The sequence below is a fragment of the Labrus bergylta genome, chromosome 1 (genome assembly GCF_963930695.1).
Source record: "Labrus bergylta chromosome 1, fLabBer1.1, whole genome shotgun sequence".
Taxonomy (NCBI): domain Eukaryota; kingdom Metazoa; phylum Chordata; class Actinopteri; order Labriformes; family Labridae; genus Labrus; species Labrus bergylta.
In genome coordinates, this window is record NC_089195.1 from 17,034,587 (window position 1) to 17,047,470 (window position 12,884).

At 40.2% G+C, this 12,884-nt stretch overlaps 1 protein-coding gene across 2 annotated transcripts in view; it reads right to left on the bottom strand.

Annotated features, from left to right (window-relative positions):
* The window catches only part of nacc1b (nucleus accumbens associated 1, BEN and BTB (POZ) domain containing b), a 34,437-nt gene extending 24,720 nt beyond the window's left edge, over window positions 1-9,717 (bottom strand). Inside the window, exon 1 of one of the 2 annotated variants that reach the window (XM_065955328.1) lies at window positions 9,580-9,717. In XM_065955328.1, the coding sequence (XP_065811400.1) occupies window positions 9,580-9,674 (95 nt within the window). In that variant the 5' untranslated portion in view covers window positions 9,675-9,717. Of the gene's footprint in view, window positions 1-8,137; window positions 8,382-9,579 lie in introns of those variants that run through there. The other variant, XM_029279315.2, reaches the window with a different exon arrangement.
* Window positions 9,718-12,884: the final 3,167 nt, after the last annotated feature.

The following is a 12,884-nucleotide window of genomic DNA, read 5'->3' on the forward strand; positions in this document are numbered from 1 at the left end:
GAGGATGAGATGAGGAGAAATAGGAGATGAGGAAACCGAAAGCTGGAAAGTGACGAGACAAGAATAATAAATTGAGGCAAACTTGACAGAAATACGAAGAGAGGACATCAAATAGAAGAATCAGGGTAAGTCAAGTCTATGATGATTAATAAATTAAAGTATTTGGTAAACAACTTGAATTCAAAAGTCTAACTTCCAAATGAAAGAGAATTTTGGGCCACCAGCGACAGTTATATAAGCCATCTTTCTCTTTTTTTTTAACCTTGTTTCATTACATCTAATTCTCAGTTAATAAACTGTTTGGTGGTTTTTGGCCTACTTTGTTATTTTCTCATCGCTTCTTCTCAGTCAAAACACAGCCGCTTACATAACTCTTCTATTGCACTCGTCTTTGTTACAGAGAAACGTGTGATCAAAAGTGAAGGAAACTGTCAAAACTTGTGACGTCTATGAAATCATTTTCCACTCATCTCTTTTCAGTGGACACATTATTTTTGTTTTGAGTGCACAATTGAAACATAGTACACTCTAATACCAGGCGAGGTGAAGCAGAAGTAAACAGAGCAATGAAAAGGCAAGTCACTCACTGATCTACTGATAAAAAAAAAACACTGTTTACAAGATCATGACCTCCGAGTGATTGATGGTGAACAAGCTTAGGGGTCAGGCTAAGTATTGGGCCAGAAGCTGGCTCTAAGTGGATGATGCTGGGCTCTTAGCCTGGCTGCAACCCAACACAAACCACTAATAGGAAACAATATGATAGTGATGATGAGCCTTGCTACCCGCTGGGAGGAAGACTCACAGACGAGACCTGGTAACCTCAACAGCAGGCTGCAACATCACCTCGAGCTCATCTTTTGAACACAGAGTCGAACGCGCTATGATGCAGCAGCCAAAGAGCTAAAGGTTACAGGGAGGGTAGAATGTTACCCTCCCTGTAACCTTTAGCTCTTCTTGATTTCTATTAGAAATCTCTTCATTTGTTTCCAAACTTTGATCAAACAACATCCACAGAACTTCAAGCATCCCTGATGTTTTGAGGAACTACAGCATGAGTTCACTATACAAAGTTTAAGTACCATAATATCACAACTCTCCAATTTTTAGGAAGAGATTAAATTGAAGTCAAGTTATTAACAAATATTATTCTTTTATTTCAAATCTGAAATATATTCTTCTTTTCATATATTTGAGTTATATATTTTTTTTTTACCGGTAAGGTTGTACAGTTACTTGTAAATTAAACAAGGTAAAAAAACAAATCCTGAATTGAATAAATACATTTATAGCACAAATAATGACATTTAAATAAGCAGAGTCTGTTTTTGAATAACTGAAAGCTTTTAAAAAGACAATTAATCTGATCAACAAATTACTTTTTAATCACAATTTGAAGTTTACGTTCACATTTTTTGAAAAATTGGGTCATAGCAACCGCTGTGGCTCTTGCACTCATTGTGGTGAGGGGTCTTCAAATCTACTTCCCAGCGTATGTCATCAATGTTGTTTTGCCTGTCTCGAGCTTTGAAGCATAATTTACACCCTAGATCATTTTAATTGTGCTAAAATCGATACAGCATTTTATTGCAATATTTTCATGGTGATATTATATCGTCTCATCGTCTCACCAAGTATCGATATTTTTATTATATTAATAGAAATTATGCTTTTTTTCATTTTTATTTACTGAAGGGGTTGAACAATTCATTTTGAGCAAGTTGCAGTGTTAAAAATGACTACAGTTCTACACTCATTCATACATGTTTGTGTTTAGTTCGATTAGACTGAAATACCAACAGTTCAGATGGTGAGGTGCATGGAGCCTTTTACAGGGTTTCACTTTTATCACAGTGTTGCTCAGTCTGTGGGCTTGACTCCCACTGTGAAGAAATAAAAAGACTGAAGTGAGATAAAAAAAAAAAAAAAGACTGAGAAAACTTATTTGACAAAACAGTTCTTAATTTAGTTTATTTTGTGGACATGCAGTTAAAAAAGTTAAATCGCAGTACATATCGCAAAATGTTTAAAATTGCAATAACATTGTATTGTGATTCAGGTATGGTGATAATATGGTATCGTGGGGCCTCTGGAGATGCCCACCCTTACTAACTGTGTAGTTCATCAGTTTTTGTCCTGTCTCTATGCTCACTTTGCTTCTACATCCCATCTTTGAAACAAGAAAGTGCGTTTGCCACTGCAAAGACTTCAACGGCTCCAGCCTTGTCTGTACTCCTCTGTTCTTCACGACTAGAGAATCCAAAGCAAACCTCTGCTGGTTAAAGACGAGTATCTAAATACTGTTTTTTTTGTCTCATTGATTTAAATTGTCCATATTTCATAACGATATATCATATATTTATCGTCACATCCCTACAAGGGACCATAGACTATAAGAAGTGGACTTAAGTCAATGTGATGTCATCATTGTTATGTGTACTGCAACTCTGAAGCCCTGCGATCAGGCTTTTGACTGTGACCTAGTTGTTTTTGACTATATTTTGCAAGATTTTGGATTTGGGAAGGGGCCATGCTCCCTGCTAACTCAAGCTCTGGGTTAATTACATCGGATTGGGGTGCTAATTTTGACTAACTTTGATATGGCTTCAATCAAAAGTAAAAAGGTAAATGTCTTTAAGTACAGAGGAACTCTGATTGAGACATGTTGCAGGGTCACCATTTGATTTTACTTGTCAATCACAGTTAAGCACAACTGAAAGCATACCAGACATTATCACTGACTATATGTTAAATGAAACAATGATTTACAAAAGGAACATCATGCTGCATGAACTAACTAAAGGAGTTTATTGTAATTACAAACTTTGTGGGAAAATGTTAATTGAGGTAATCTACCAGGTCAGAAGAAGGGTCATTTTTCATAGACTTGTATACTATCTTCTTTTTGCAACCTGTGGAGCCGCTCTGCTGACAAAATAATGCATTAAATTCCAAACCATGAAGCTTTGTCTGTAAACAACGCCCGATGCAAGTTTCAAGAATCTAAGACATCGACAGCAAAAGGTTTATTTTGTCCTGATCAACAATTTAAAGACAAATTCAGCTTAAATTGATTTAAGATGTATAAAAATGTGCGTTAGAGTTTGAGTTAAATTAAATATTGCTCATTTATCCTTCCCTGAGGGTAGTAATTTTCAGAGTGTGATGCATGTCTGTCTTAACATCATGTATTTATTTCAAATATTCATAAATATTTGTTTAATGTGATCAGTACAACTTTATCATTAAACTTATCTATAATCAAACTTGTTATTCAAAGACAGTCGAGTGATTAAAAGACATTTCTGCAGTATTCACCAAATAACTATCGTATTTAATTTATGTGTCACCTTACTTTAGTTTAAGTTTTAGGACACTGGAGAATTCAAAAGAAGTAGGTCACCCTAAAAAAGATGTGAAGCATCATCCATCACCAGAGTGCATGACTAAGCATGTCCAAATACAGCTGTATCCTTCACATCTCATCTCAAGTATTTTAGAAATCCTAAAACAATATACCTTATTTAGTAATTGATGTTAATCTCCTTGTCAACAAAAAGTGTTTATTACAAGTCAGACATAAAAAGAGAGCAGTGTCAGATGCTGAGTAAGACGTATTGCTGAATTGCACAGCACTGTTTTGGGTTGTTTAGTCTTAATCCAAGGAAGAGAAGCAGGATGATCAGAGTTTAACATTTTGAATATCCATTCATAGGAAATCGTATAGCAACTTCTCATGCGTGCAATGAAAAAAGTTCACACTTCGGCTAAAAAGCTGAGCGTGGCCGGGTGTTAATTTGGTTTAACCTTACTGATTGGCCTTTATGAATGTCACTCCAAGGAATTGGACAGCTTTTCACAGTGGGCCACATTGCTTGAGGCAGTCACCCTCAGCCCAGCTCTGACCACAGACAAAAAAGATAAAAAAAATCTGTGTTCAGCACCAACAACTAGGTTCAACTTTAATGTGAGAATGGTTGCCTCCATTGCTAAAAAAAAAAAAAAAAAAATGTAAACACCACTCTCAGCTAAAAAAAAAAAAAAAAAAGGCCTTACATTATATAATATGGAGATTGGGCAATATGGCAAAAAATGTGATTAGAATACTTTTTTTTCTACATTGACCAAGTTTGGCATGCACTAAAGCTGACTATGACATATGTCCCAAGATGCAGGCTCTCAGATCTTTAAACAGCTACCAAAGAGATAACAACATTTAATCATCAATTTGGGCATACGTGGTCAAAATCAACTGACCAACTAGGCATGACAGATGGGAATGTCTGCTGTTGCCAAATCTGACTTCTAAACCCCACATTCAGGCAGGATTTGACAAAGTGAGATGTAAAAAACAACTCCTAATACACTAGCTGCCTAAGCTTTGGAAGATGCCTTTTCCTCTTTAGCAAGCCGTTAAAGCTATTGGCGGTACTGTGGAGCTTCCAGGTGTGAATGTGAAGCAGGGGGCTGTAATGTGCATGCTCAGCAAACCTTCCCTGCTTGATAAATAAAGGTTGGTTTGGAAAAAAAAAAAAAAGCTGGCTTAAGCAGTCCTGAGCTCCAGCCTTACGCCTACATAAGGGCACCACTGAGAATTAAAGGGCCATCAGCGTTTCATCATAATTAATTTTAAAGTTTATAGCAACTAATTAATTTTGATAGATTTGGCCATAACAAGTAGGGCAGTGGGCTGAGGGAGAGAGTAAAGCACGTCTATTAACAATCCCAGTTCTGTACTTTGCATAAAAAGGGTTTTAATTTTAAATTCAATGTTTCAAGTCGAGAATTATGGATTAGTTTCTTCAAAATTGAGGGTTGAATTGACAACCCTGGAAATCAGCAACTCCTTGTGAGAAGAGGACTCTTAAAATTAGCCACAAGCTAATCTTTATTGTGTATTAACTTTTTAAACAGTCTCGATAATGTTATTAAGCTGAACTAATTGGGCAGCCAAAACAATTAGATTGCAGAATCATTATTGGATTGGGGAGCAACTTGTACAATTTGATCTTCATAACAGCTCCATCATCTCAGGACCAGATATGGCCTGAGTGTTGGAATTAGCTTTTACCAATAGCTTAATTTTCTACTACTTATTTAGTTCAAATCAATTAAGTTTTCACATAACCAAGTCAGTGTTTGCTGTCTATTGTGCCTTCTAGACACATTATCGTGTCTTGACAGTTGGTGTCGATGTGAAGAAATCAATGTGCACTACTTAAATATCATTATTATTCAACTCAAGTGGCGGGGAGTGATATTTGTTCTTGTAGTTTTGGATCTTGTCCAGGGTTAATTTACTCCTGCTTTAATTAGTATTCAAGGATCTAAATGTTAATAATAAGGGCTTCTATCTTATCAAAACAGGTTACAGTACCTGTGTGTTTGCTGACAGAGCAGCAGGATTGTTTTTGACCCCTGGAAAGGCTGGGGAAACCCTTGAGTACTAAAAATGCAGCATCAACACTGCCTCAAGCGTGGAATTGAACAGACAAGTGTCCCGATGGAGCTTCTCTGCGATAAATAGTGGATGTCTGTGGGTTTTTTCAAGGTGTAAATATGTGCATCGATAAATTATAAGTAGGTGGCAGCAATGACAAAGAAGTCTTTCCCACATAAAAAAAAAAGGCAAAAACAATAACTCGACGAAAGGTGATCTAATTACCTGTAATTAATGTTACAGTAATTGATCTTTGTCTAGAATAATCAACCTGCTACCCAAGAATCCCAAAAGCCCCCATAGCAACCAGCAACAGACTCTTATTTCCCTGGAAACACTATAAATGGAAACATTCAGCAAAATAATACAAAACAGGTTGGAATTAGCTCACGGATATAAAAAAAAAAAAAAAAAGTATCAAAAGTGCAGCAAAATGTTTAAGTCTTGCTTGACAACAGTCCCAAGGGGTGTACTATGAAGCAAGATGAATAGCTAAACCAGTAATGTTCAGCAGAAAGCCAGTAAGTGGAGCTACAGTTATAGCACAATTTGGTCATTTAATAGGACTACACTGTCCCAGTACTCAAGCACCAGAGAAGATTATCTTAAATGACAGACGTACCTCCAACTATGCTAAGTGGCCATTTGGCTATTACTATTAGACATTCTCACAGTTGACCTTGCTAACATGTTAGCAAGCTTAAAGCAGGTTGAATCTCAAACGGTGACAACATGGACAAAAGCTATAATCTAATCTAAGATATAATCTGCAACAACATTATCTTCAGTGACACATACACACTTCAAATTTCTTGACGTTGGACTAACACAAGCCCAACTTTGAGAAATTCAATTTAGTACTATGTCAGTCGGACTAACATGTTAACCTTTATTTTCGGTTTTATGACAAATGCAATATATCGACTTTTACTAAAAATTTAAACATGTACATAAACGCACTAAGTGTCAGAAGCCTTTTCTTAACCAGGCCAGAATGCCATGGTAGCTTATGCAGCACACCTAACCTGGTTGAGAGACGATTATGTTTATAATAAATTTGGCTTCTCTTCACTCTTTATTTTACTGACTATGATTAGTAACAACTCGTTCTAACATCAGGTTTGAAACGCCTCGCTAAACAAGCCAACAGCACAAACTTTATACACTGCATTACTTGGATGAGCAACATACATGCAGGAAATCTGAGCCCTCGCTTCACATTTTCATCAGTTTGCTTCAAATATAAGAAACAATTTCAAACCTCTGATCATTCACACAGGGAAGAATGATGAACACACAGCATCTACATACCACTCGGGGTTACATTTGATGCTTGGTCAAGATTTCAAGTCCATGTTAATATTAGATTTTGAAATCAAACAGGAATATAAAAACTGTAGGGACTTGGGTTGGGAACCGGAGGGTCGCCGGTTCAAGTCCCGGTGCGGACCAAAGATGGATGTTGGTCTGGTCTGTTTGTGCATGTGTGTGTTGCATGATCAACAGAATGTAAAAACAGAATTTCCCCTTGCGGCGATCAATAAAGTAAATCTTAATCTTCTTAATCTTAATGAAATAGATTTTCAATTGGCCAAACACTTGGTGGTTTTAATGTAATCTTTAATCAAATAGATAGTGACAGTGGTTGACCCAAATAAAGTTCATGTATAAAGTTTAAATCTTGTCTATCATGGTGAATAAATGTTATAACTCAATAATTGCTGCTTATTACTGTAAACAAATAAAAGGTGCATGTAGAAATGTTGTACTACAGTCGAGGTTTTACTGTTGAGCTGCTTTTCTGATTATCTCCAGTATTGCCTATTCCGTTCAATAGCACTTCATTTGGTGTGATATTCAGATTTCTAGGTGAAGTGTAAAAAAAAAGAATAGTTTTTCCTCTCTCATAAGTTCTCTCTCTCATGTGCCTGATTTATGTTCGGCACACTGTGGAGCATTGGGATGACATCCAAGTGCATCCTATCCGCCACCTTTCACTCCTCAGGGCAGAGGTCACAACAACTTCCAGGAAACATAAAAGGGGTTTAAATTCACACCACTTGACCCTTGCCCTGCAGGGCCCCATGTGCCCCATTATATGCTCTGACTTAATGCTAAACTGCATGTGCCTCTCTCTCTCTCTCTCTCTCTCTCTCTCTCTGTAAGTGTGTGTGCAATCCACAACTTTTAAAATCCATCTCCACTTGACACAAACTCTTATTTATCTCATGGAGAGACAAACCAAGTGCTCCAGCTAGCACCCAAAGTAACTTACTACCTAAAAATAACTTGATCATTGCAGACAGCTTGCCGTCACATAATCATTGAAAAGCAACCACTTGCATCAACGCTAAACACAAGCTTCAGAAATCAACATCTGAATCCAGATTCAGTTTCCTGGTTTAGGGAGGTTAAAGGTGGCCTGTTAGCAACTAGCAAGCTAACGCTAAGGCTAGCACTGGCATTGGTAAAACACTTTAACTCTGCATAATAAGGCTAACATGCCTTTACATCACATTTCATTAATACCAGCCTCGTGTGGCTGTTAAGTTTACAAGATATTTTGAGGCTTAAAAAAACACAGTTGTAGGCACCAAATTGTGGCTATTTGGAGTAGCCTCCCTGGAGCTCAAACTTCCCAAAAAAAAAAACGAAGTGTTATGAACACACATGAATTATAACATCAATTAATCTCACATGGAGGTCTAGCAGAGCCGATGTCTCGCCGGAAGACGCCGACAAATCAAATAGAAAGAGCCCGTCAGCAGCGGGACAGCAAAAGGCAAGTCGGACCGGGCAGCGCTCTCTCTCTCTCTCTCTCTCTCTCCGTGTGTGCCCCCGCCGTGTGCCAGCCTCGATGCCCGGCAGGATTTGGGAGTCCTCGGATGGCCCGGGCCGGTGTGTGTGCGTGCTTTCCGCGAGGGGAGGGGAGGGGAGAGGAGGGGAGAGGAGGGGAGGGGAGAAGCGGGGCGGGCAGCAGCGGTAAAGAAACCCAAAAAAAAAACAGCTCTCCTTTTTTTTTTCTTTTTATTTTGTGATCCCAGATCCCCCCCCACCCACCCACCACTCCAAACACGCACACACGTTTCGTCGTCCGAGAAAGACGGGGAAATCTGACTGCCACAAAAAATAGTCGAGGGAGATGAAATATTTAGCAATTCAGCGCTCTCCCCCCGTCTCCCCTCTTTCCGTGCCAGCGCGGTGTGTTGTCCGCTTACACCGAGCTCCCTCCTCCTCCTCCTCCTCCTCCAGCGGCTAAATGGCAGCTACCGATACGGGACAAAACACACGCGTTGTTGCCCCTCCAAAATGTCGCTTATGACGATATATCACAGTGAATCAATTATTCAATCCCAAATCAATCCAGGAAGCCACACGTGCCACAGTCTAAACTCCCGTGTTTTAAATCTTGAACGGGTGATTTTTTTTTTTTCCCACCAGAGTGGAAGCGAGGGGCGACGCTGGCACCTCCATCTTTACCCGACATCAACAGGTCATCCCGGGACACAAAATGCGCCGCAACTGTGGGCGAGACAAGACGGATGGATATGGTATGGCGAGGCGAGGCGAGAAGAGAAGAGGAGAGGAGAGAGGAGAAGAGGAGGGGAAGAGAAAGTAAAAGAGGGGCTGTCTGTGAAATCTTAACCCCTTTACGCACGGGACATTTGGCAAATCAATGGCTGCTTAAAGTTTTTAAATGCAGATAGTTTTTTTTTTGTTCGTTCCCCACGAGAAAGTTCAGGAATTCGGGCGAATGAAGAAGAAGAAGAAGCCGAGGACTCGTTAATTCACTCACCGGGGGGAAAGGAGGAGGGGGCGGCGGGAGGGGGGGGGGGCAGCCCGCGGCGGAGGGTGAGTGAAGCCGGTGAAGTGGTTAAAGTTTGGTCTGTCCCCATGAGCCCATCCCCCATAGTCGCCAGCACAACTTTACCACCCCATCCCCTTCAAAACAATACAAAACAAAACAATAGCTACAAGCCCCGCAGACCATACAACACCCATATCCGAATTTAGCAAAGGTACGCCGCCACACACACACACACACACTCAAACACACACACGCATACATGCAGGCACAGTTGGGGTCTCGGACAACTGGCCGACCCGTTGTCCTCGTTGACCCGCCTTGCTCAACTTACCCCCTCGGCTGTATTCCGCTGGAAAGTGTTGCAATGGAGGACCAGCGTTGAATAAGCGGTCGAGTGTCTCCCTCCGCCTCGCTACAAGCAACCATTCATTGTGACGGGTTGTATGTATGCTGTGTGTGAACCAGCAGCGAGAGCACGCACACACACACACACACACACACACATGCAAAGCGAGGAGAGAGGAGATGAGCGCGGAGCTACTGAGGAGGGGAGGGGAGGGGAGGGGGACGCAGCGATGCCAGAGCGGGGATTTTTTTTTTTTTTTGTTACTCTCCCAGGGGTTGCAGACAGATCGCAGAGCTACCGATCGGCTAGACAGGCAGACAGGTAGACAGACAGATCTTATATGGGACAGTAAGGTGGCAGCATGCATCGCCTCAACACTTAAGTTGCCTATACTACAATTTACACTGCACATCATAGGCTCCAGTTAGGCCTACTTCAGAAATATGAAATAAGATGTATGGGTAACTATAGGTCTGCTTTCTTAGGCTATTAAGTCAAAAACATTTTTATTCAAAGCATGCAATGATGCACGTTTTTTTTTTAGCCTACCTGTTGTGTTTTTGTCCACTGCTATACATCAGATTTCTCTTCCAGGGACAATAAAGGTCTGAACTGAACTGAGAGCTAAAACATTGCAGCCGAAAAAACAAATGAAGCAGAACCTTGCTTTGGCTAGGTGAATTATTACATTAACAAAAGTGATTCAGTCAGTAAAGCTAATTCTGACATATGGCTTTAGCCTACATGGTCTTTAAAAAAAAAAAAAAAAAAGCATGATAAAATCCTACTTGTGTCTCCATATCATCCCTGAAGGTAAAATAAGGTCTACAGTAAGCAAATGTTCAAATTGATCAAATTGAGTATTTCTTCAAATGACTTGGCAAAGGCACAAACAGCTGTATGGTAAATGGCAGAAAAGTTTACTTTTGTGTTGTAATTACAATTACTAGAATTACTAGATTTTGTCCTGTCAAACCAATGGGGAGATAACTCAAATGAACCTTCTTTTGTTGTTTTTTGTTATTTTTTTATTTGTAGGTCTTTATTTTCATATTGTTTCGATCTCCCTTTAAAATACGCTATATATTTTTTTTTATTTTTTTTTTATTTTTGGCGAGCATGTCTGATGTATAGAGTGGGATAAAAGGCTACATGTAGACTGGTAAAACTGGAAGTAATCAGATTACAAGTGAAGAAGTAACGGGATACTGTTCGATTGAGCCCACGCGCCGCTGCAGGCAGGTAGACAGGCAGCGCGTCCCCAGTCGACCCGTCCGTCTGAGCCCCACCCACTCGACCCACTCTCTCTACTCACCGGAGTGTCTTCTCCCGTGAGCGGCGAACCGACTTTTTTCTCTAACGACACCCTCACGGTCAGTCGAGCCCAGGTGCCTCCGGTGTGATCCCTCTGTGTGAAGCGCGTGATATAGTGCGTCTAGACTCCGGGCAGGTGAGCCCTCCGGGCCCTCAAGGCGCTGCGCAAAGTGAATGCTAAACAGGATGAGACTGCATTCAGGCACGGCACTGCGCTCCCCGCTCCCTCTCCTTGTCATGCCAAATACTATTAACTCTATAATTCTCCTGTGTCAGATGTATAGCGCCACGCTCTCTGGGCATTTATTGTCACAGCGCCCCCATCCAGATGTTCAGGCGTGTGTGCATACAGTTAGCCTGCAGGCTGCAGGCACTTTCTGTCTCTCCATCCACAGTAATGTCACATTTCACATGAACTGGGTGCAAACCACTGAATAAAACAGGATATGACAGCTTGTGTGAAATAGTGTATAGGCTGTATTGCGTTTCAATGTAGGTCATGCATTTATGACAGATGTATTGTTTGTGAGACTTTGACAGAAGTAGAATTCTGCACATAAAGAAGCACCACCAAGTAAGTGCTCACACATAATAGGCTATAGCCAGGATTAAGTGGCCCCCAAATACCCACTCTCAAATAATTGTTGACCTTAAAATAGCTCACATTTGATTTTATTTATCCTATATGTCATGATTGTTTATTACAGAAGTCAAAAAGAGTTAGCTGCTTCATGCTAGTCCTTAAGTCAGCCCAATTTTCTTTTTGTCACATAACAAACTCAGCCCAAAAATGTCCGGGATCAGTTCACAAGCATAGTTTAAAATGTTTATTTTTCATAGTTCTCAATACTTGTTGGGACACTGGCTGTAATAGCCCCATAACTTTAAGTGTAATAAAGGGTTATAATCAGGAAAAAGTCCCTTTAAAGAATGCCATACAACAAATTTGAAAAATGGATTTGTTTTGACCACCCAGGCAAAAATGAGCTGTTGGAGCCCAATCAGTTTCCTTTATTTCTTCCATCCATATGTAACCTAAAGTTTTCCAATATTTCTGGGGCACAAAAAAAAAAAGTTAAAATAGCCCTTTGATCGGCTACAATAACTGCTGCTTCAAGTGATTTTTTTTTTTTTGCAGCTTGAAGTGAGTTAACAAGAGGAAATTGCTTGTAATGATGAGAATAGACATATACGTTAGGTCAAATAGATCAAATGCTTATGGGGAATATTAGTGTTCATGTGTTTTGCACTTTGACATGTAGGCCTCTGTTTAGGTATATATATTTTTGTGGTTATGGCAGTAAGGACAAAGACACCAAAGACACAATCCTGGCCTTTAAACTGGATATTATTCTATTATTTTTTGCAACTTTCTCAAGTTTTTGAGTCTCATGCCTTTTGCAATTTAACAACCCCCCTCCCCCCCACCACCACACACACACACACACACACACACACACACACACACACACACAGGCATAAAAAGTGAAAAATAAACACATTACAACCCTTTGCTAAAGATGCACATTTTTTTACGAGAGTGAGCTACACAACTTAAACTGAAACACATAAGGACCTATTCACTGTATTTTTCCACTTAAGCTGCTCAGCTGTGACCTGCATTGACCCTATATTTTCTCGAAGGCATTTTTATCTTCGAACATTTTGGTCCCGGTATTTCTGTTAATCCATAGGCTATGTTTAGCCTTTTCATCAGAATGCATCGCCAAGTTCGGGCACGGTGAGATTAAATTAGATTATTCATGGGAGCACACTGATGTGTATTCCAGCCGCCTCACATGTTCACAGTGGGGAAAAGTAGGCCATGTGTGTGTGTGTGTGTGTGTGTGTGTGTGTGTGTGTGTGTGTGTGTGTGTGTGTGCGCGCGCGTGCGTGCGTGTGCGTGTGTGTGCATGCAGCGGCTGACTGATCGACCCTCTCCCTCTTGTCCTTACATTGCACCGTTTTTTTCCCCC